Source organism: Carlito syrichta, unplaced genomic scaffold, assembly GCF_000164805.1.
Source record: "Carlito syrichta isolate Samal-C Ts95f unplaced genomic scaffold, Tarsius_syrichta-2.0.1 Scaffold303305, whole genome shotgun sequence".
NCBI lineage: Eukaryota > Metazoa > Chordata > Mammalia > Primates > Tarsiidae > Carlito > Carlito syrichta.
Window position 1 is genome coordinate 57,930 of NW_007247401.1, and position 24,756 is coordinate 82,685.

At 42.8% G+C, this 24,756-nt stretch overlaps 1 protein-coding gene across 1 annotated transcript in view; it reads left to right on the forward strand.

The window, feature by feature from the left end:
• The window catches only part of LOC103260703 (cingulin-like protein 1), a 92,801-nt gene that overhangs the window by 52,997 nt on the left and 15,048 nt on the right, over positions 1-24,756 (forward strand). The window contains exons 3-8 of the mRNA XM_008058349.2: positions 8,198-8,404; positions 10,026-10,130; positions 15,108-15,260; positions 16,134-16,304; positions 20,362-20,523; positions 23,373-23,462. Of these exons, the coding sequence (XP_008056540.1) occupies positions 8,198-8,404; positions 10,026-10,130; positions 15,108-15,260; positions 16,134-16,304; positions 20,362-20,523; positions 23,373-23,462 (888 nt within the window). The remainder of the gene's footprint in view (positions 1-8,197; positions 8,405-10,025; positions 10,131-15,107; positions 15,261-16,133; positions 16,305-20,361; positions 20,524-23,372; positions 23,463-24,756) is intronic.

Sequence of the window (24,756 nt, forward strand, 5' to 3'; positions counted from 1 at the left end):
TCACTGCCCAGGTGGGTCTCGAACCCGCGGGCTCAGGCAATCCACTCACCTCGGCCTCCCAAAGCGCGGGATTACAGGCTGAGCCACTGGGCCCGGCTCTGAACTTCAACTTTTTAAAGATTTTGTATCTTTCTTTGTTTTTTAAATTTTCTGACCCTTTAGGTATTACCTGTTATGTTTCCTTTAAGGATGTGAATTAAACTCCTGAGGGGTCAAGAACCTTACATACAGAAGTTTCCAGTGTGACTTCATTGTCAAGACTGCAGTAGCATCCAAACCACCCAAATCGTAGGTGCTTAGAGTCAGATCAAAAAGCATAAAGGACCTTATCGTTCGGAACTGAGCCCAAGCCACTACAGGAAGGCCCTGAGGTCTGAGCAGCATCTCATCAGACTAGACCTCACTACACAAGATGGGATCCATAGACCAGCATCATTGGCATTGCCTGGAAGTTTGTCAGAAATGCAGAGTCCTGGGTCCTACTCTAGACTTCCTAAGTCAGAATGAGCATTTTACTGAGATCTCCTATGCTCTTAAAATTTGAGAAGCCCAAGGCAGGGTGCGGTGGCTTATGCCTGTTATCTCAGCACTTTAGCGGGCAGAGGCGAGAGGATTGCCTGAGCCCTAGAGTTTGAGACCAACCTTGGCAACATGGTGAGACTGCGTTTCTACAATAAATAAAAAAATTAGCCCCACATGGTGGCTTGTGCCTGTAGTCCCGGCTACTTGGGATGCTGAGGTGGAAGGATCCCCTGAGCCCAGGAGGTGGAGACTGCAGTGACCTGTGAAGCTGTGATCGTGCCATTGCACTCCAGCCTGGGTGACAGAGTGAGACTCCGACTCAAAAAAAACCCAAACAAACCAAAAAACAAAAAGCAGGAAAAGAAAATTTGAAAAGCCCAGGAATTAGAGACCTTATGCTAGGGAAATTCACAGATAACTAGGGAAAGGCATGAAGTGAGCTACTCAAGACTAAAATATATGCTGTTTCTGTACCTAAATTAGTTTACTGTTGCACAGGTGAGGGGGAAGCTGAAGACAACACCACTGGAGACTTGGTTTACTACATACCCAGAGTGAGATAGAGATTCATTATTTGTGACGTAGGCCCACATTGTGTAAATGCAAATGGACATCTACAGCTGAGATGGTGAGAAGACAGTAATTTCCCAGCAGATGAACTGACCTAAGGGACGCTTTGAGCACCTTTCAGCTGGGATCCTGCAACCTCGACACACTGCAGCGAGGGGGTGGCCAGCCAGATGGAACTGACACACCAGCGTGCCATTCTCTGGATGCCCCAGCCTCCACGCCTCGGCTGTTTTCACTCACTCAGCAAAAAAGGGAGATAGAAAGGAAACAAAAGGCGGCTGTGGCAGAGGCCTTGTTAATTAGTAAAACCTGATCTGTCTGTGTGTCGGGTAGACACTAGGACAAGCCAGGAGGCCCTCACCCTATGTGGTTACTTGTTATCCATCAGGAACGAGCCTGTCCAAGGTATCAGATCTGTGCTCCTGCAAGGAAAGCTGGTCAGCCCCTTGGACCAGGCAGAACACTCAGACGCAGCCATGTGCGATGCTGCTTGGGAGTTTTGTGCTTATCATGAATAAAAGTTTCCTCTGGCTCCAGGGGCCAGTGTGAACAGTTCTAAATGTGGGTGTTAACTCATGAAAATGTGCCAACTTACAAGCGAGTCATTATTTGCAGTGAATGGTGGTATCTGGCAGAGACTGGGATTTTGCTCGTGTATGTGATACAATTGTTATATTTCTTTTTTTCCCTTCCTTTTAAGTTGGTAATTGGAGCATATGGTTAAAAGTCAACCATTTTAAAAGTGATGGAAATTTAGTAATTCAGCATGTTGAAACATGCTGTTTGCCTGTTTTAGAACAATTTTTTTCTTAGTTGCCATCAGCTTACTAGATCACCCTTGACTGGAAAATGGGGCTAAATGTTAAATAAATTACCCAACCAAGAAACCTGACTTGCCCTTGGAATAAGATGGGGATCATCTTAGTTGTGCAGCATAGTTGCTCTGGGAAGACTGTTAGAAGACCTTCAGCATCTCTTTTGAGACGTCTAGGCTTGATTTTTAGCTGGTAAAAATGTGTAGGTTGTTGTCTAAAGCCAGGTGAGACGACTGAGAACCACAGCGGGTTAGCTGTGCAAAATCCTTCCCTTGTGGGAAACAGATGTGGGTTTAGTTGGCCTAGCAATAATAACAATGGCTACCGCAAGAGCTGTAATCTCATTTAACTGGATATTTACAATAACGTACAAGCTGGGTGACTTAAGCCCTCTTTAATAGGTAGGAGACTGAGACTGTGAGACTGGGCCAGGTGGAAGACCCCAGCGAGAGGTACAGCCAGGATTTGTATCTGATCTGGCCGACTGCGTTAGAAAAACACTTTTACAAGTAAAACTGATAGCTCCATTCTTGAAGTGATTTATGCCTGTGTAACTCATAACGGGATATGTGTTCATGTGCTGAGTGGGTGGGGAGGAGAGTCCTTGGCAAAGTCACAAGGTAAAAGTGACAGCTCTTCCCGGAATACCAAGAATATAATATCCTTAGTATAAAAAGAGACATAGTAGAATGAAAAATGTGATGGTGTTGAATGCAAAATTTACATGCATTTTTAATGGAAAAATCCAAGCCTTGAAAGCAGTTCTTTGCAGTCCTTTGGATGTCTCTCATCGCCCCTCATTGGACTTCGCCACCATAGGGTTGCTGGAGTGGAAAAGTTGGAGAAGCATTCATGTAGTTGCAGGTCTGGGGCCATCTGGGCCTTTTCCACTCTCCCAGCTATATGTGGTGAAAAGGAATTGCTTAACTATGTAAACCAGCGTGGGAGAGTTGGCGCTATGCTGTGTTTGTACAGCTGCTTTTGGGGCTCCAGCTCCGCTATCTTTCATGACCCAGAAGTATCCGTGAATAGGCAAGGGAAGGGTTTCTTGAGGCTGGAGGAGGTGAGAACTTGGCTGAGGAGCTAGGTATTCCTCCAAGTGCTGTGATCAAGGATGGTTAGCCTTTTAAAAGAAAATATATACTTACTTTTAAATATTTAATGCATGTTGAATTTCTTTGATTCAAAATTTGAAAGTTCACAAGTGTGTCTGCGATTGAAAACTTCCCTCTCCTTTTTTCCATAGCTCCAGTTCCCTTCCTCATAGCCAGTCAGTGTTACCAGTTTCTTGTGTAGCCAAATAAATATGTCCTTCTTCCCATGCACCTTCTTTTTATACACACAGAAGTGTGCTGTGTGTATTATTCTGTCCCTTGCTTTTTCTTCATTTTCTCGGTCTTCCTCCACCCCCAGCTACACAGGATACCATTGAACTGATGTAATTTATTTAACTCCTGCCTAACTATTTGGCATTTAGTTGTTTGCAGTCTTTTGCTATTGTGGTACTGCAATGAATAATCTCATTTAGATGTCATTTTGCACACATGTAGGATAAAGTGTTACAAGAGAAGTTGCTGCGTCAAAGGGAATGCCCATTATAATTTTGATAGATGCTACCAAATTGCACTCCAGGAGTTCATGCCAATTTCTAGCCCTACCAGCATTGGATGAGAATACCTGTTTCCTCAAACAACACACATTTGTTATCAAACCTTTTGACCTTGGCTGCCTGATAGATAAAAAAATAATCTCAGTGTAATTTTTAATGATAGTCCAATCTTGAAAAACAATAGAAGATAGCACATTTGCTACTTTTGCCTTTATGATGATTATCTTGTGTGGGTGTTTCCAACTTTTTGAAGAGGCAGAGGAATTGGAATTGCCTTTTTATTTTTAACTATTTATGTCTGCCTGTATAAGGGATTAATGGTTAAAATATTGAAAAGCAAATCCATATACTCCTTTTAAGAATAGACATCATATAGATGATTTGATATGGTTAAATTAGTTGTTAAAAGTTGTGTGCTATGGTTCTATTGATGATGAAGCATCCTCTCTAATCTTGTTATGACATATGGAACTTAGGATCAAAGAGTTGCAGAAACACAGCACCAGCAACTTCAGTGAGGTCAGCGGTGTTTGTCCCCAACGATCTCCTGTCTGAGTAGTTCTTCACCAGCTCTGTCTTAGTGCAATCCTGCTGCCTTTGCCACATTCATAAGACAGAAACTTAAGCATTTGGAAAAGACGGTGTTTAGATCAAAGCATCAGAACACTTCAGAGTTGGGAGGGCTTTAGTGCCCCCTCAGCCAGTTTTTTTTTTCTTCACTGGGAAGTCATAGAGAAGAACTTGCATGTAATACTTGCCTTGAAAAAGGAATATGAGCCGGGCTCGGTGGCTCAGCCTGTAATCCTGCGCCTTTGGGAGGCTGAGGTGAGTGGATTGCCTGAGCCCGCGGGTTCGAGACCCGCCTGGGCAACTTGGCGAGACCTCATCTCTACAATAAATCAAAAAATTAGCCAGGTGTGGTAGCACGCGCCTGTAGTTCCAGCTACTTGGAAAGCTGAGGCGGAAGGATCACCGGAGCCCACCAGGTCGAGGCTGCGGTGGCCGGGAGCAGCCACTGCACTCCAGTCTGGGCGACAGAGTGAGACTCCAACTCAAAACAAACAAAAAAATAAATAAATAAATAAAAAGAAAAAGGGACATGATTTTAATCATTATTATTTTTTAGATTCCAGGACTGCTGAAAGTAAATTAGGTGTTTTCAGGAAAAGGGGAGTTTGCTTTGGGCTTTATATAAAATAGCAAACTGGGTGGCAGGTAAGAGTGGTGATAAGAAAGGGCTTTTGGAAAGATTTGCCAACAGAGTCTTATGTTAGATTGCTTGTCAACACAATGTGGTCTACCATGCTGTGAGACAGAGAGAAAAATGTATTATAACTTAACAAATAATCAAAACAGGACTAAGTGTCTCAACACACAACAAGCTCCCCTGGTCATACTCGGTTTGTGCCAGTGTGAAAGTTAGGACTGGCATAAATCCCTGCCAGTCATCACCGGAGCAATGAACTTGCATACCAAGTTCAAAGCATCCCAATGCAGTCCAGGTTCCCTTATCTAGCATGTCAGGGTGCTAGTTAGGCCCAAATCCAGCTTAAAATAGGCCTGGTTTTCAGTATGGTTATTCTTCCTGAGATTTCTGGGTGAATGAACGAGTGCTAAGCACACATGGAAACATTCTTTGCATTACCAAAAGGCTTAGGCAGGTATCTCGAGTCTCCTCTTTCCTCACTAACACCTCAGCAAACTTCCAGGCCACTGGGGTGATCATATTATCTCTCCCCAACATTCCTACTCCAGCCCCCATTTTCCCTTGGCTCTCTGCCCCCCCCTTTTAAATAGCTGCATTAAGATATTCATATAACATACAATTCAACTTTTAAAAGTATACAATTCAGTGGTTTTTTTCACTGTGTTCACAGAGTTGTACAACCATCATCACAGTCAGCTTTATGACATTTCGTCACCCCCCCAAAATAAATTGCACACCCATAAGCAGGTACTCTTGGCCCCTTTCACATATCCTTCTCTAGCCTAAGACAACGAGTCTACCTTCTGTCTCTGTAGATTTGCTATTCCAGCATCTCATATGCATGCCAGTATGGGTGGCTTTTTGGTTTTGTATGTGACTGGCTTCTTTCATTTAGAATAATGTTTTCAAAATTCATTCATGTTGTAGCATGCATCAGTAATTAATGCCTTTTTTATGGCCAAATTATAATCTATGATATGGATATGCCACACTTTGCTGATTTGCTGGATGGTAGACATTTAGATTGTTTCCACTTTTTGTATACTATGAATAATACTGCTGTGAACATCCATATACATATTTTCATGTACATTTATGTTTTTATTTCTCTGAGGCATATACCAAGGGGTGAAATTGCTGGGTCATAGAGTAACTCTGTTTAGCATTTTGGGGAACTACCAGACTGTTTCCCAAAGTGGCTGTACTATTTTGCACAACAGTGTATGAGGGCTCCAGGTTCTGTACCTCCTCCCAGGTAACACTTGCTACTGTCTGTCTTTTTGATTGTAGTTATCCTAGTGGGTATGAAGTGGTATCTCACTGTGGTTTTAATTTATACTTCCCTAATGACTGATTTTGAACATCTTTTCATGTGCTTATTAGAGTTTTGTATATCTTCTTTGGAAAAATGACTGTTCAGATCCTCTGACTGTTTAAAAAATGGGTTATTTATCTTTTTATTATTGAATTAAAGGACCTTGATGTATTCAGGATATGTATCCTTTATTAGATATAGGATTTGTACATATTTTCTCTCATTCTGTCATTTGTCTTTTCACTTTCTTGATGGTATCATTTGCAACACAAAAGTGTTACATTTTGAAGAAGTCTAATCTATCTATTCTTTCTTTCATCCTGTATGCTTTTGGAGTTATAGCTAAGTAGCTGTTGTCTAAGCTAAGGTCACAAATATCTACTCCAGTGTTTTAAGAGTTTTATAGTTTTAGAGTGTACATGTAGGCTCATAATTCACTTGGAGTTAATTTTTGTGTATGGTATGAGGAAGGAGCTTAACTTCTTTCTTTTGCATGTGGTTATCCCAGTTGTCCTGGCACCACCTTGTTGAAGGCAATTATTTTCCTTTTGAATAGTTTTGGCATCCTTGTTGAAAATCAGTTGACTGTAAATGTAAGGATTTACTTCTGGACTCCCACTTCTGTTTCATTGATTTATAGTTCTACCTTCATGCCAGTACCATCCTGTCTCAATACACGTAGTGTTGTCATATATTTTAATGGGAGAGTTAGGGTAGAAGTGGGCAATCTAGACTTTTTATATTCCTGGTCTGATCTGCTGTTGGATTCTTTTAGATCCCTCCTCAAGTTTTCAACCACACTTTATTTCTCCTTTGTTTATCCTTATGATGTATCCTCTTGCTGGTTTAATTAGGCGATGGCATCCCTGTAGTCCTGAGGAATCCCAGCTCCCTGGTATCTTAGTTTTCTCCTAACAATGTCAGCTAACCTCGTTCTGACTCAGTTGCTTGGCTCTAATGGGCTTTCTCAGATGTATAGAATTCAACATTTGAGCTGTGAAAAGATGCTCTTGTTTTGGAAATTCTCCAACTGGTTAGGTTCAGGACAAGAAGCTTACTGTACTGCTAAAAGATTTAAAGATCTTTCCAAAAGGCTATGCAAGCAAGCATTCAATTCTAGTAGATCGCTCTCCCAAGTGGGCTGTGACAGATTTTCAAAGCCTAATCTTGCCCTCCCTGGGCTTTTTTTTTTCCTTGCAGGCATCTACAGTATTGTGTCATGGGCATGAGATTTACTGATCTTTGTAGTTGTGGAGAAATGGAGGACAGGTCAGAGATCTGCCCAAGGAGGTGGAACTCTGGGCAGGACCACTTATTATCATTTCAAGTTGCTAAACCAAAAAATACAAAGTAGTATCTGGAATTGACAATAACTATCCTGTGGTTGTTGCTGTTCCTTTCTGTTGTAAATTGTGTGCAGCATAAGCTCATTTTCAGATGCTAGTACTTAGAGTTTACACTATGAACCATCTCATAACTTAAGCAAATTTTAATTTTTGTTTTATATTGGACAGTAAAAAGTGTGCTCAGCAGCTGCCCTTCATAAAAGGCCTTCTATTAAAGGCTCCGCCCATGCAAAGGGGGCAGGGAAGTGAACACATCAGAAGGCAAGGGTTATGAGGATGGGCTCTGGATTCTGTCTGCTTGAATGTATTTCCTCCTAAGTGATCTTGGACAAGTTACTTAATCTACCTAAATCTTAGGTTTTAAGAGACTCAGTTTTTATCACTCATATTCAATAATTTATTAAGAATAACACCTACCTTTTGGAATTATTAAAAGGTTGAAATCCCATGGGAAGGACTTAACACAGGCAAAGGTTGGCAAACTTTTTCTATAAAGAAACAGATAGCAAACTCTTTAGACTTTGTGACATCACAGGCCTTGCGATCTCTGCTAGTCACTTGGCTCTGCTGTTGTAGCTTGAAAGCAGCCATAGACAACCTGAAAATGGATGGACGTGGTTGTGTTCCAATAGCACCGCATTTGTAAAAACAGGTGACAGGCTGGATTAGGCCTACAGGCTGTTGTTTGCTCACCCCTGCTTCTCACAGGGCCTGGTGTGGAGTGGGCTTTTCATAAATGTCAGCCATTCTCTTAGCTTGGAGATAGCTCTTTGATACCAGTTCCCTTGTTCACTCACTCTATGTTTTTAACAGAATGTCGAGGTCCTGGCTAGCCGGAGCAACACTTCAGAGCAAAACCAGGTGGGGGCTGAAATACGCGTGAAGGCTCTGAAGGAGGAGAATGAGAAGCTGCAGGGAAGAATTGGAGAACTGGAGTGGAGTGTCACTCAGCTTCAGAGGCAGATTGATGGCATGAAAGAGGACAAAGCCAAGGTGAAGGAGACGCTCAGGAAGTACGAGGTAAGGCTCGCTGGGCCCAAGCCCAGGTTTGGCACCTGCTGATCCTGCTTTCCTGTTTAAGTGGTTTCAGAAGTGGGGAAGGGATTTGTTATCATAATTTAGTAGGAAAGGTCATGGCAATAGTGAACACATCCTCTCTGCAAGCCATTTCTTTTGTTCCTCTGGGAGTGGTATGACTGGAGGCCTGGGAACAGGGACGATGAAGTCAGGTGGAAAACACATGTGAAGGTCCAGGAATCCCCATTCACCCGGATATCAGACATGCTCAGTTTTCCAAGGCTTTGCAGGGACCTCCAGACACCTGAAAAGGCTATCTTAACCCCGCCATTAGGCTGATTCTCACTTAAGACTATTCTGTCTTAACACATAGTTGATGTTTTTGAAGTTACACAGGTTTTTAGCAAACCAATTATCTGATTTGTGAGACCTCTAGAAGTGGGAAGTTGTTAGCAAGGGATGCACACTCAAGGCAGTAAGAAAGGACAACTGACATTGAAAGAGGAGCCAGATGTGGTCATTGTCTTAGTCTGTTTTGTGCTGCTGTAACAGAACCACAGACAGGGTCATGTATCAACAACAGAAATGTATTTCTCATGGTTCTTAATAGTCTAATATCAAGGTGCCGGTTGGTGAGGGCCTTCTTGCAACATCATAATGTGTGAGGCATCACATGGTGGAAGGGCAAAGGTAGGGGTGGTGGGGGATGTAGAGAAACTGACCAGAGAGGACCTAACTTGTCCTTTTATAAGGAACCCACTCCCAAAATGATGACATTAATCCATTCATGAGGGTAGAGCCCTCATGGCCTAAGCCTAATCTCCTCCTCCTCTTCCTCCTTTCCTCTTCTTCTTCCTTTCCTCCTCCTCTTCCTCTTCTTCCTCCTCTTCCTCCTCCTTCCTTTTTTTTTTTTGAGTCGGAGTCTCACTGTCACCTAGGCTGGAGTGCAGTGGCATGCTCATGACCACCGCAACCTCAGTCTCCTGGGCTCAGGCGATCCTTTCACTTCAGGCTTCTAAGTAACTAGAACTACAGTTGCATACCACCACTCCTGGCTAGTTGTAGAGATGAGGCCTTGCCAAGTTGTTCAGGCTGGTCAAACTCCTGGGCTCAGGCAATCCTCTCACCTTGGCCTCCCAAAGTCCTAGGATTATAGACATGAGCCACTGCACCCGGCCCTATTCACTTCTTAAAGTTCCTATCTTTTAATGCTGTTCCAAGAGCATTTAAGTTTCCAACACATATTTTCTGGGGGACACATTCAAACCATAGTAGTCATCCATCAGAATCACTTGGCTATCTTTTACAAAATTGTATGTACCTGGGTTCATTCAATATCAGCTGTTTCCAAATCTCCTGGGGGTAAGGCTACATATTTGTATTTTTAAAAATCACTTCAGAATATTAGATTGTTCATACCTGGCTAAGAACTGGAACTGCACAAGTACACACATCCAGGAACTCGGCTGTTGTGTGCCACCTTGGGCCTATGACAGGCATGCTGTGACCACTGTCACCGCTGTGTTTGTGGGTGTCTTCTGCATTCATTTCATTCCACCAAATCAGTCAGTTTCAGAGATATAGCACACATCTGAATGCACACTGACTCAGTGTTTCATTCTAGGGAGAAATACAACAATTAGAGGAGGCCCTCGTGCATGCCAGAAAAGAAGAAAAAGAAGCTGTGTCAGCCAGAAGGGCCCTGGAGAGTGAACTGGAGGATGCTGAGGTAAACACTGAGAGCTGCTATCATGACTTTCTCATAAAGGAAACCCAGAGAAGCAAAAGCAGAGGGACATGCAGAGATTGTCATTGGCCCTTTCTTTCCAGGTAGTTCCCTTTCACCCTACTCACCACTCTGGGCTTTAAACTATCCGTCTAGACCAGTGGTTCTCAACTGGGGGACATTTTTAATGTCTGAAGACATTTTTGGTTGTCACAACTGGGGAGATGCTATTGGCGTCCAGTGGGCAGAGACTAGGGATGCTGCTAAACATCCCTAATAGAGGATGGTTCCCGCAACAAAGAATGATCTGGCCCCAAATGTCATTAGGGTTAAGGCAGAGAAATCCTAGTCTAGACATTAAAGAACTTAATAGCTTTCCAAAGATAAAATATGAATTGTGTGAAAGGCCAGCCGGATTGGTCCCCAAGGCGGTGTGGAGTCGACTTCCTGGCAGAAGCCAATTTCTCTTCTCCTCTGGGCAAATGCACTCCACAGAGTATGGTCCTGCAAGATGGCTATTATGAGGGGCAGGAGGAAGTTATTTCCTTGAAACAGGATAGCTATCTCTATTCAAAATCAGGAGGTTTTTAGAAAATTAGATTTTCCCATTTGAAGGTTAGAAGGATTATTTGAAGTACCTTCTAAAGAAAGCCTGCCCTGCAGTTCTAAATTGACTTTGCACAATGACCACAATGCTATCCAGGTGTGTCCTTCCTTCTCTTGGCTTAGGGTTTTAAAGAGCCAGCACTCACACATCCCTAGGCGAGTTTCTGAGGAGGTAAAAGCCAGTGTTTTTGAGAGTTGTCTAAGAGGAAGGTTGCTAAAGTTTCCTATTAGAGACCCACTTATACCCAGAAATGGGTGGTGCACAGGCATATTAAAAGTGCTAAGAGCTGAGTCAGGATCCAGGTTTATAAATGCCTAATGGCAGCTTTTATTTTTTATTTTTTTTTAAGACAGACAGCTTCATCTCCTCAGGCTGAAGAAGAGAGAAAGGATTTACATGTGTCAGGCATGACTCAGGGACTCTCACCCCCAAATCAGAAGCCTGTGCCTTCTCGGCTTTGGACAGAATCTTGTTTTTGAATATAGTAAAGTCCTGATTTTTTTCCTGCATTTGTGTCTGACTGCCTTCACTTTGGATTTCTTTCTTTAAACCTAGATCTTTGTCACAAAATCTTGTGGGGTTGATTTTGTGTAGGTGGCAATCTCACCGTGCTTCTGTTTAAGGCTTAGGCTAGCTACTGTTACCCAACCTGGCTGCCAAAGTGTGGGGTTCAAATTTGTGAGCTGGTTAGGTGCAGAGAGAGGGGGGAAATATTTGTACTCTATAAGGACAGCCATCTGCATGCATCTTCATGTCATGTCCACACCAAGTGCCGGGTGCAGCTGTGAGAGTCTCTCAGAACTTTTCCTTTGGTCAAACAAGAACTTTTCACACATATGGAAGTAGTTCCCTCACTGGGAATCTGCAGTTCATAGTTAATTCAGTTTACAGAACAGATGATGGCCTTGAGGTCTAGAGATCTGAATGTAATCCCCACCCACCCCCACCTCAGGATCTCTAGGCTTGCTGGGAAATGCTCTCTGACATGTTACTTTTGTTGAGCCTTGTTTTCCCAGTGGTGTGCAGATGGTGAGAATGCCTCATGCAGTGTGTGGCCCTGCTGGCCACTGGCAGTGTGGTCTGGCAATAATTTAAAATGGGCCTGGCAGTTTTTCCATCTTTACCTGAATTATCTGGTCTTAAAAGTAGTGCCATAGAAAAGTGCACCATCATTCAAAAATGTTTTATCTAAAATTGAGTCCCAGCTAAGCAACTCCTTTTGTTGCATCACTGCATGTCTCTCATCCTTGAAGCTGGCAGCCAGAAGAGAGCTTAGTCCTTGAGGAAGAAGAAAAAGGAACTGGTATTGTTTTCACACATTTTACATTTCCAGACTTTTCTGCCTTTAGCAATCCATTGCATCCTCATGTATGATAAATATATTTCTTTACATAGTAGCTGAAGACCATGGTGAGCTTATGTCTGATTTTCTAGGACACAGTCAAAAAGTGGCAGAGAGTCATAGAGATGCCATCCTTGGTTTGCTTGACCTCTACCACTTGCTTCAGGACTGGGCTGATATCGAGGTCTACTTGAGCTGCATTCAAGACATCTATGGTTCCATTTACGAGTATCTTCTGCAGATGGAAAGGTGAAGAAATCTTATCTGCAGAAGCCACATTTCATTTCCTTCAGCGAGGGATGATAGAACATATTCTCTGTTTTCATCTTCATCTGTCTCTGTTGAAACAGTGGAGGAGAAAAGCCCCAACACTTCCACTGTTGGGGTTTACAGACACTGTGTGGCAGGGCTCTGAGAAGGCCAATTTCCTTCTGGTCAAGCTGCTCATTCTTTGAAACTCATAGGCTCATGTGCAACTTGATTGTGTAAATATAGATTAATTGGGACTGTAGTCAGTTATGGAGTAAAAGGCTCTGCGTTCATTGATAGATAACGATTCCCATGCTAAAAGGCACTCAATACATATTCATCAGCATTGTGTCTTGGATTCTTTTACCTGATAAAATTTCCCCCAATTTTTGTCCCATTGTTTGTCAATGGGCATGTATTGCTCATCACAGAAGTAGAGTCACCGCAGCTGTGGAGTGTTTCACTCCTAATATTGCTCACATGAAGGATTAAAAAAAATGCACAGTTGCCAAGTTTGCTTCTTTTCATGTGAATTTGGGACATACGAATTTTCTCAGCAGTAGCTTATTGGAATATATTTCTTGAATAACTGAAGAGGCAGAATTTTGTTCTAGACAGTGTTTCTAAACCTTAGGATATATTAGAATTATCTAGTGAACTTTCAAATGCAAATTTGTAGGTCCCACACTAAGAAAAATTGTGATTCCTTCTTAAAGGGCTAGAATTTACATTTTAAGTAAAGAGTACCCCATCTTTGCTTGCGGATTCTGACATAAGAAGTCTTTAGACCAATTTGGGGATTGGTATTCATTTTCAACCACTAAGTGTTTATCTTATGCCTAATAGTGAATATACCAAGATAGAAAATCTACTTTTTGCCTTTACAGATCTTACTGCCTTGCAATAGAGGCAAACACACAAGAAATAATTTAAAAATAATTTAGCAAAACCATTCTTCTAGGCAATGTATATGCATAGGGGTGGAGGTGTTGGCAGACCCCAAGCCCAGAGTGGGTGACTCTGGGGTCTCTGCTGGCTCAGGAGGAGGGGGCTAGGCATCCCTGCCTGCACAAAGAGTAGAGCAGAAATGCATAAGCCTTGTGGAGGTTGAGTGGAGCTGAGCTGACCTGGTGCCCCTTGGGGTAGGTGGAGCTGAGCTGACCTGGTGCCCCTTGGGGTAGGTCCAAGAGGAGGAAAAAGAGAGGCTGGGGGATTCCCTAGGGGCATGGGTTGAGTTGGATCCAGAAGGAAGCCATTGCTGGCCCTCTTTATTTATTGTTTTTATGAATTTACATTTTTGAGATACAAGTTCCTGAGAGTTTTATCCCATGTCATACTTCACTGGTACCATGACTCCTTCTCCTTACCCTTTGCCCCAGTACCACTAAATAAACTATAAACAGAAACCCCAGGGTTTGACCCTGCCTCTGGTGTGTGTCCAGCGGCGGCTGTGCTGGGGCCCACTTCTGCTAATTGCCCCCACACTGAACTTCTGATTACCTTCCTTTTGCCACTGTCTTTTCCCCAGCAGCTTCTGTTGACCTTGTTTCCCTGTAGCAATTAACTTCAGCAGCCCGGCCACGTTGGCTGCTTCTCAAAGCACAGCCAGCACAGCAGAGCCTGGGGAACTGGAAGGCCACTGCAGGTGGTTTTTTAGCCCCATGTCATGTGATTGGTAGAGCAGAACTATTCCTATGCTCTGCAAACCAGGAGAGCCGAAGTGAATTGGAATGTTTTCAAGATCCTAAGTTTCTGCATGTGACAGCGGCTTATAAACTGTTAAGCACTGTACAAATATAAACCATAGTTCTTATGCAGCTTCTGCAGGGACACAAGACCCCACTGACCCTAAGCAGTTCCTTCAGCCCTCAGCACCTGTTAATATTTTCTAGATGAGCCAGTGTGTGTTTGGGTCAGGTTGCTCTGTTCTGAGCTGTGCCCTTCTTGTTATCTTCTCACTGATGGCCCTACACTTATCCATTTAAAGAAGCTGCCATAACCTTCCTAAGGCATCTTAGGATTCTGTTTTGGCATTGCGTGTTGCTTACATAAAGGACATAAGTCTGTGTGGCTCTGTGAGATGAGAGCCTCGGGGGGAATCAAGGAGAATGTTGCACCTTGATGGCTGCATTGGGCACTAGTATTTGGTGCTGATTCACTAACTAGTGTCTCCTCCATTTAACACCTTCTGTTCATCAAGTTCATCAACCTGTGGATTTCCAAATTATTTTTGTCTATGTCTGAGTCCAACTCACGGATTCTGTCGATTGCAACTCCCTTTCCCCAAGTAGACCTTTGTTTCATGGGGCAGTTTTCTCTTATATATTCATTTTTAGCTGCTTGAATTGTAAGGACCATCTGCACAGCACAGTAGATTCTAGAATATTAGGTGCCATGCTGTATATCACAGGATATAAATTGCCAAGTAAGTTTAGGTGGGTGTATTGTAGAACTTTACTTCCATTTTCAAGCATGAACATTCAGATTTCTGCTCTCCTGAATCCCTACCACCAGCACCCTGGGCCACGTATTTCTGTAGCACATCCTTTGTTTGCCCCTTCATTCATGTGGATGTTTTTGGATAAATCAATTTTTCTTTTGGATCCTGGAATTTCAGAACCAACAATGTCCTTGTGATGACTTTGTTTTGATCTTTTTCCTTATCATGGTTGTAAACAGGTCTGACTGCTTTGTGGTGTGGTTGTGAAATTCTCTCTGCCTCCCGTCCCTGTGGCTGCCTGGTAGGTAGATGACAGCACTGTCCTTTCCCTGCCATCTACAGAGAAATCTGAGTCGGACCACCCAGGAGCAGAAGCAGTTATCTGAGAAGCTGAAAGATGAGAGTGAGCAGAAGGAGCAGTTAAGAAGGCTGAAGAATGAGATGGAGAATGAGCGGTGGCACCTTGACAAGACCATTGAGAAACTGCAGAAGGAGGTGAGGGAGCCGAGGAGGAAGAGAGGATGCAGAGCAGAATGGCTTTGTTGGGACCCAATCCCCTCAGAGCATTTGGTGGAAGCTGGGGAAACCTGCAGTCAGGTCTAAGCACAAATGTCCAGGGATCTGTAATCCCTGAAGTAGCTCTTTGGACTTGTTGAGAATCCCCAGATTCTCAGAGAAACTGTAATGCCAATACCCTCTGGATTCTGGGTACCAGAATCACCTCTTGACACTTCACAGAAGAAGCTTGTGTGTAAGTGTGGACTTAACCAACGTCACCTGAACTGGAATCTATGTCTCTGTGTGGTCTGCGCATTTGCATCTATCTTGCTTGTACGGGAACGTGAATGGCAGTTTTCAAACCCAGCAGCTGCTGCTCTTCTGCTCACCTCTGCCCCAAAATACCCAGAAGGGGAAAGGCACAAAACTGATTTTCTGGCACCTGTTATATACCAGGCACTTCACTAGCTATGTTGTTTTTAACTAGAATTCTGTCTATAACTGTATTGTTTTAATTCTGACAATAACCCTGTAAGGTAGATATGATTTTAGTATTGTCAATGAGTACTCTGCCAAGGCCCAGAAAGGTTAAAAACATGCCCCAGTCACAACCTGGTAAGTGGCAAAGTAGGGATATGACCCCAGGAGTGTGTGTCTGGCTCCAGAGGCTGTGTCTGCTCAGTCTTCCATGCTGCTTCCAAGTCACAGGTGACCATACCTGGCCAGCCCAGGATCAGGCACTTGGCAGTCTTTGAGGAGGCTGTAGGAGAAAGGGAGATGCACTCTGTATTTAAATGGGATCCAGATCCAACTCCCTGGTCTCAGGTGGCACAACACGGAGTGGGCTCAAACCTGTGTTACTTCTTCCAGATGGCAGACATTGTTGAGGCGTCCCGCACATCCACCCTGGAGCTTCAGAACCAGTTGGATGAGTACAAGGAGAAAAACCGCAGGGAGCTTGCAGAAATGCAAAGGCAGTTGAGGGAGAAAACCCTGGAGGCAGAAAAGTCCCGACTGGCAGCCATGAAAATGCAGGATGAGGTAAGCCCTGGTCAGACAGGTTCATCCTTTATCTCTTATTCAAAGTATTCTTCCAGCCTGCTTTGAAACCCTTCTGTGAGGGAGGGACTAGGGGGACGAGGGGGGTAAATTCCTAGAACAGCTTTTGTGCTGGATTCTTCATTCTTAACCCTCGGGTTGGTTATGTGGGCAAATGGATTCTAAGACACAAAGGACCCACTGACTCTGAGGTGAAATGGGAACAACTTTAACTTGACCATTTTCTTGATGAATCTAAAGTTTTCTGCCTAAAAAGTTTTGCTGTCTTTTATGGAGTAGCCATGGTGTGCCCAGCCATGTTCAAATGATATAGATACATATATTCATGTTTTAATTTAATTTAATCCTAGAACAGAGGTTATAGTAACCAACTGTTTTTCGTCCGTTCATTTTTGAAAACGCAGACTTTTATTGGGGTGGGCGTGGTGGGCAAGAGTTTCAGAACAACAATAATGGAGACTAAAGGAAATCCTCAGGAATTTACAAGTACTGAGATTATTAAAGCATATTCTTGGTTTTATATTTTAAAATAATAGAACAACCTGGGTTCGGTGGCTCAGCCTGTAATCCCAGCACTTTGGGAGGCCGAGGTAAGAGGATTGCCTGAGCCCGCTGGTTCAAGACCCGCCTGGGCAACTTGACAAGACCTCATCTCTACAATAAATCAAAAAATTAGCCAGGCGTGGTAGCGCGTGCCTGTAGTTCCAGCTTCTTGGAGGGCTGAGGAGGAAGGATCGCCGGAGCCCAGCAAGTCGAGGCTGCGGTGGCTGCGAGTGTGCCACTGCACTCCAGTCTGGGCGATGGAGTGAGATTCCAACTCAAAAAAAAAAAAATAAATAAAATAATAAAAATAATAGAATAAAGAAACCCAAATGTTAGCTCCCTTCAGGCTCGACCTCTAAAGAACTGCGAAAAATAAAGGGAATGTTTTTTGATTGCTTTAATGGAAAGCTTGAGGCTCTAAAATGCAAGCACAATGAATGCTGATTTCTAGCTGTGCCTCTTGCCAGCTGGATAACCTTGAGCATGTCACCCCAGTTTTCTGAGCATCTATTTCTCTTTAAAAATACACAAAATATTAATGACTTAATGATTAAATCAGATGACATGGAAGACTTTGTAGTAGTGGGTCTGTACATTCGGGACACTTAATAAATGTTAATTTCCCTTTTTAAAATTTTAAGGATTTTTTTTTTCATATACAGTGCCAAGAGCACTAAGATTCCACAGGAAAACAAGTTTTTCTTTAAAAAGCAAACGCTTAATTTCTTCAATGGTCAAAGAAAAGTCACCCATGAGTCAGTGCTGAAACTGTGTAAAAGAACAATGGATATTTATGACAGACTTCTAGAACACTTCTGAAAGGACCCTGATAACAGATCCCCTCTGGCTTCTGACTCTGGGTCATATAATACAGTACTTCAAGTAAGAATTGAAAGTAGCACTTTGACATTACAGGCCTCTTTGGCATTAAAAAAATCTTGCTTATTTCTACAGCAAAGAGGCAGAAGGATTCAGACATTTGCCGGAACACCTGGTCTGTTTTGACTTCAAAAGATCCCAGTGTCACAGTGACCCCTGCAGAGTATTTCCCATTACTTTTTCTATAATGGTTTTTATGCTAGAATCCTTGGGTTGGAAGAAAATTTAGAGATTCTCTAGTTAGATGAAGAAATTGAGGTCCAGAGAGATTAGTTAAGGCCAGATGGAGACCAATGCTGCTTATAAAAGAATAGTAATTTAAAAAAAAAAAAAGGAAGAAAGGATTCTTTGCAGTAAAAATAAAGATGTCCCTGCCTAGATTTTCTCACTGGTGTAGCCTTGTAAGACACTGTTTCCATTTGAACAAGATGTGGATACCACATCATTCTGAAGGGAAACTATAGTGAGGTACCACCCTTGGTTAAGAGATGAAGATGCTGGTATCATGGAGTTGTTTAAAAAGAAGGTGAATTAACAAGCCGAGGTCACTCTGGGTCCTTGGAAAACTCAACCTCAACTGTGCTCCCTGCCCCCATCCTGTATTTTGCTTGAACTGAGTTAAAGCTCTCTGGAAATACATGCATACATACATACACACACACACACACACACATAAACACACACAGGAGTCCATTTTAAGAGCCGTAGTACTTGCTGCCTTTGCTTTGAGAGAAATGGGCATTTTACCTATTCTGCCTCTGATGCAGTTAATCTCTGGAGAATTGAGACTTAGAGTTCACCAGCATTCAGTTTATTTTCGAAATCCTGTTTAGCAAAGGGTGACTTTAACTACTTAAAGGTAACACTAGTAGTTTCAAATGTTGTTTGCTGACTTTTGATTCAGGGTAAGTTGTTCTCAGACACTATGCTAGCTTTTTCTCTTCTGCATGCTTGTCAAGTACTCTAAGTTTGGCAGAGCCCTTATTGGTTGTCCATTGGGCCTGGAAGGCAGGATCATACTGAGCAGTAGATGAAGGGAAATGCTGGGCATTAGGAGACACACATCGGGCTTTGGAAAGGGTGCCAGGAAGGAAACGCAGGCTGCTTATTTGCCGGTCCTTCTTTCTGACTCTCAAACTCATGCTTTTGGGGATTCTTATATCTTTCGAAGATTGGTTTTATAATTATTCCAATGTTTCAGATGAGAAAACTGAAGTCATGGAGAGATTTAATGCTCTAGAATATGACATACCCTCTGCATCCAGAGAATGCCCCATGATTCTTTTTTCCATGGGATGATTTTTACTCTGTACTTTCATATACAGTTTAACTTACGGTTACCACCAAAACTAGACCAGGGTCTTTATGTGGAGATGTCTTTAAGGCTAGGCTGTTCTGAGAAATGTCACAGGTGTTCCCGCCGTCCTCCAAGAGAATACATTTCCTAAAGTTTTCCCACTGGATTTCCTAGACTAGCTCCCCCTATTGGGACAGAACCACAGAAGAGCAGTATTCCTTATGGAGTTTGCCAGGCACTTTCATATACTCCCCAAAGGAGCCCCTATTATATTCTCTTTCTAAAATTGTGCTGCACCCAGTACCCATAACAGCTCCTGGAGGGTAGGGCGCTGGAAACAAAGCAGATAGCCAGGGCTTCCCCAGGTCAGCCCACATAGATATATAAGGAATACCTGCTGTGTACTAAGGTGGCCAGGCTCCCCAAGGAGCTTCCAAGATGTTTAAAACATACACTGGCACTTGTGAATCAAGCTGTTTTGCTACTGTGCTTTCTTCAAAGCTGTTAGCTCAGTGCCACCTTGTGGATGGAAAAAAAACCCACTGCAAATTATGATAGCTGATCATTTTCTTCTACAAAGCAGTGGTGTTCATTTAATGTGCATGTTTGCATTGTTAGGTCTTGAAGCCTGCAGTTTGCTTTGGGGTCATTAATTTTGTTTGTTTGTTTGTTTTTTTACTCCAACTTTAAACCTCTTTGGGGGTGATGCTGAGATGGGGGCAGTAAGTTACCCTCTGGGAAGTACTTTTCTGGTTCAGGGGCTTTTAGGTGTTTTTGACATGACTCATAATTAGAACTGCATCTTGGCATTGCAACCCAGGAATGCTTGTATCTATTACAAATATAGGAATATCTCATACAAAAGAGTCACAAAACAATATTTGCTCGTACTCTACTCTGTTTTTTTTTTTTTTTGTATTCGATTTTAAAAATGGGCTGGGCATGGTGGCTTATGCCTATAATCCCAGGGCTTTAGGAGGCTGAGGTGGGAGGATTTATTGAGCCCAGGAGTTCAAGGTCAGCCTGGGACCCCATTTCCACAAAAAATAAAAATAACGAAACAAAACAAAATGCTGGTCAACATCTGCTAACTAGAATTTATAATCGAATGGATTGCTACTTGTAGCTGGAAAACACCCTCTTTTTACGGAAAAGGAAACGGAGGCCCAGTGGGTGGGGAGGTGGGTCCCGCTCAGGGTCTTCTGATGTCCCATGTAGTGGGAGCCACTGGATCTTCTTTCCCTCAGGGTCAGCTGTGCACAGTTTGTGGAGGTCTCTCTGCTCTTGCTGGACTCTATAAAGCCACCCTTTCTTTCCTAGATGCGTCTGATGGAGGAAGAGTTACGGGACTACCAGAGAGCTCAGGATGAAGCCCTCACAAAAAGGCAGCTCCTGGAGCAGACACTGAAGGACCTGGAGTATGAACTGGAGGCCAAGAGTCACCTCAAAGATGACCGCAGCAGACTGGTCAAGCAGATGGAGGTCTGTGGGCTGCATGGCATAAGCTGTGGGCCTATGGAGAGCATGGCTGGGCCACGAGGGAAGCAGCCTTTTTACTCACACCACAGCCTTTGGGAAGTCTTAGGTTTTTATTCTCTCTAACAGTCAGATGTAGAGAGGTCATTTCTTGATTGGAGGAAGAAACTGGGTTGTTCACAGACTCATAGGATGACAGAACTGAAAGGAATGGTGGACATAATGTCCTCATTGCCTTGAAGAGAAATGGAACAGATTTCCAGAGAGGTTAGGTGACTTTGGATAAGGGCACAGATAGTTCCTTTTCTGTGTGTTCTTTGGGGCAGGATTTCCAACTAACTATAAGGAGCCAAGACCGCTGCATGTCCAGAGAGGGGCACAGCTGGGCCCAAACTGCCTGCCGCCTAGGGGTCGTCACCTCTCATTTACCACATCATGCACCCCATCTTGCTCATTTCCTTTATAAGTAATCTGGCTTTGCCATGGCTAGCAGCAAACAGGGCTCAATGCATTGTTGTATACCTAGTATATACATGGTCCAAGATGGTATATCAGAAAGTGTGCAATGCTGTCACTAGATGGGGGTGATCTAGTCATAAGCTGAAAGCACAATATATTAGAAAAGTGAAAATGAAGTAATAGAATCTAAGTATAAACAGTCCACTGAGAATGACAAGAAGAACCTTAAAGCCAGTCCACCTGAACTTATAAAAAAGAATACTTCTCAGGAACAAAACTAGAAACACCCATACACAGCGACCCCCACCGCCACACAAATAGAATTTAGAGAAAGATAGCAACTCTAAAAGATGAGCCTCAGACTTTTGGGAGAAATTAAAATTGTCAAGGTTTTGATAAAAGTCAGGCTGTGCTCAAGGCCAGGAAGAGATGGCTTGAATTCAAAATCAATGGAATTCCTGATTCAAATGCGCAAGTAAACAGGAATAACTTTTTAAAGCCTTCAGGGGACTTAGTAGCAGTTTATATCTTAGGGAGTCTTGTTTCAGTCATTGAAGATTTTATTAGATGGTCCTGATTACAGTTTTATTACTCTGTTGTAGGATTTCTGTACATTTTGCTAATGTCCTAGTTCACATCTCTTTAGGGGAGATCATTTTAAGGCAAGCTAAGGTCAACCCAGTTAACTAGAAACTGATGATTCTAGGACCTAAACAGCCTGGCTAAATACAAGCGAAAGCCTCTTCAGGCAGTGGTGCGATGGGCCCTTGCCTGGACCCCTGTACACTCCTGCTGGGGTCTGTGCAGTATGGATTTTAGGCAAGAAGAAGGCCCCACGAAGAGGTGCTTGTAGCTGGAGATCGGGTTGTCCGGTCATCTCCCTCTAGAATATTCTGACTGAAAAGAATATTTCCTTTGGCTGACTTAAGGTCTAGAATCAGTAGCATAGTTAAGCTTCATTTATTCTTCTGCAGTATTTTAGATATTTCTCCACTAATTACAAAATGAATAGCTCTCAAGGCCCTGCTACCATGAAGTGCACTTGAGGGTTGTTTCCTCCTCTAAGAGGTGGCTGGCAGGATTATTCCTTTACAAGCACTTAAGTTAATTATTAGGACTCAAAAGCTCTCCTAATGAAGGACAAATTCTGTGAACTCAGAAACTCAGGTGGCTGATATATATGAATGCAACTCTTATGGGTCCTTGGTGACTTCTGACTAAAGTGAATTTGACCTTGGAGGCATTAGGAGCCACTGAATAAACAGGGGGCTTCAGTGCAGAACCCAGCTCAGTTCTGGGTTGGTCTTTGGGATGCTTGGCTCCTGGGAGGGAGTTTTCTAGCTTCCCTATTGGTTTCGGTCATTCCTGGGGGTCATTCACAGACATTAGTCATTCACCTGACTGCATTTTATTTTGGGTGCTTACAGAGGCATCCATAGTCTGTCAATCCATTTTGGCATCGCAGAGACAATATTTATATACTAATATGGCAGGCTCTCATTTAAAAACTCAAAATACCAATTGCATTTTAGCATTTGTGGCTCTGAGTTTACCCAGAAATATAACAAATTGGCTGGTGACAGAAGAAACACATGCACAAACCCCACAAACCCTGGTTCTAAGTGGGGCTGTTTGTGTTAGAAGCTTCTATTTTCCGATACAAAGCCACTTTGAAATGCTTATCTTTTAACACCCAGTTATGTCAAATTAGGATCAAACAAGAAAGATACAAAATATTATTTTTGTGTGATGACGAGTTTAATAGCATTGGCCAGCATTGCCTTTCTCTTTATCCAGTACTGGTTTGGGAGTACACAGTGCAAAGTGTGTGGCATTCCCTAGAAGAGAGGCAGGTGCAAGAGACTGCTTTAGACTGTATTCCTTCAGGACTCTTGGACATCCTGAGCAGGAGGGAGGCAGAACATCGTCCTGAGCATGAAGTGTTTAAAGAATGTGGCTTGGACACTATCTCAGCTTCCACATTGTACTTTTTTTCCTTAGTGATTTTCCCCCTTTAAGATTTCCCGCTTTAAGATTTTTCTTAAAGTTTGTTAAAACAGGCAACTGGCTTAGGCAGATCCGTTTAAAGTTATTAGTTCATAGGAGAAAAAAAAAAAGACTTGAAAAAAACATGTTTGTGTTAGAGTTTGGGGTTTTTCTCCTTTTATGTATTTTCTACATGCATGATTACATTTTACATGACCAAAGTTATGAAACACACAGTTTAAAATAAAGCTGCTCTGGGCAACATAAGAAATACGGTGTTTTGTTTTTCTAAACCCTGATGATACTCAGCTCTCTCTTCTTGCCCTTGGATTTTCTTTCCACAGGGCAGCCTTTCTCCTAATCTGAGTCAGTCCAAGTTAAGTAGCCTATGTTTGTGATTTCTTTCTTAGGACAAGGTGTCTCAACTGGAGATGGAACTGGAAGAAGAAAGAAACAACTCGGATTTGCTGTCTGAGAGGATCACTAGGAGCAGGGAACAGGTACTGTACTGTGGTTGAGTGATGAGTGGATTGCCCTGTGTGAAAAGGGGAATGTGAGGGGTTAAACCTGGAGATTTAGTTCAAGAATGGATAGTTCATACCCTGTGAAAATTAATGGAAGATTGAGTAGTCTTTCCCATAAGATGCTACTAGGAAAGGGATGCAATATTTAACATAAAGCAGAAAGTACAAGTTTCCAGAGTGGTTGTGAATAACAACCTATTAGTCATAACAGGCAAAATGCTCTTAGAGTTGAGGCTCTAAGATTCATTCATTCAACAAGCAAGTGTGTGAAATGTGGTAGCTAGCAATATGTTTGGTGCAACAGAAAGTAAACTTGATGTGCAGCCTTTTCTTTTAAGAATTTTAGAAGTTAATTATTGATATATACACAATTCAGTAACAGTGCCTTCCAAGTGAATGCTTTCTGCAGTTTTAGAAGGAGTTCCACTTACATTTGATCCTTTTGACAACACTGAGGTGATCAGGAAAGTTATTGTTCTCCCACTGTAGATGACGGAACTAACTTCCCAAGCTACATGCAGTATCATCCCAAAGTTTTGGTTTTTGTTTCTATTTTTAAATTAAGTGAAGTTTCAGAGTGTAATGTACTGGGTAGAGGAGGGTGGTTATATCACTAGGAAGTAGGGCAATGCGAACTAGGTTCTGTGTCCCCAGTGCATGCTCCAACCACGTGACCGATAAAATGTGGAGACATTTTGGGACAAGGATTCAGAGCACTCAGTGGCAGCATTTTTTCTTTTTGAGTCAGGGTCTCATTCTGTTGCCCAGGCTGGAGTGCAGTGGCATGATCACAACAATCACAGCTCACAGAAGCCTCAACTTCCTAACCTCAGGCGATCCTTTCACCTCAGTATCCTGAGTAACTGAGACTACAGGTACACACTACCACACCAGTTAATTTTTTGAAATTTTTTTTTGTAGTAATGAGGTTTCGCTATGTTGCCCAGGCTAGTATCGAACTGCTGGGCTCAAGCAGTCCGCCTGCCTTGGCCTCCAAAATTGCAGGATTATAGGTGTGAGCCACCATGCCCAGCCTCAGGGGAAGTTTTGAAGAGAAGTAATTTGTGTTCACTAGTGTCAGCCTTTCGTTTTCATAATACCTGTGGACACATATAGAAATTTCTGATAAGATGTGTTTTCAACATACTCAGTTATAGGCCTAGCACCTTGAAATGGCACCAGAGGAACTGGATGTCGACATTTAGAAAGCCCTTCACTCTTTCTTGTCTAGGATTGGCATTTTCTTCATTAAAAGATGAGAACAAAACCT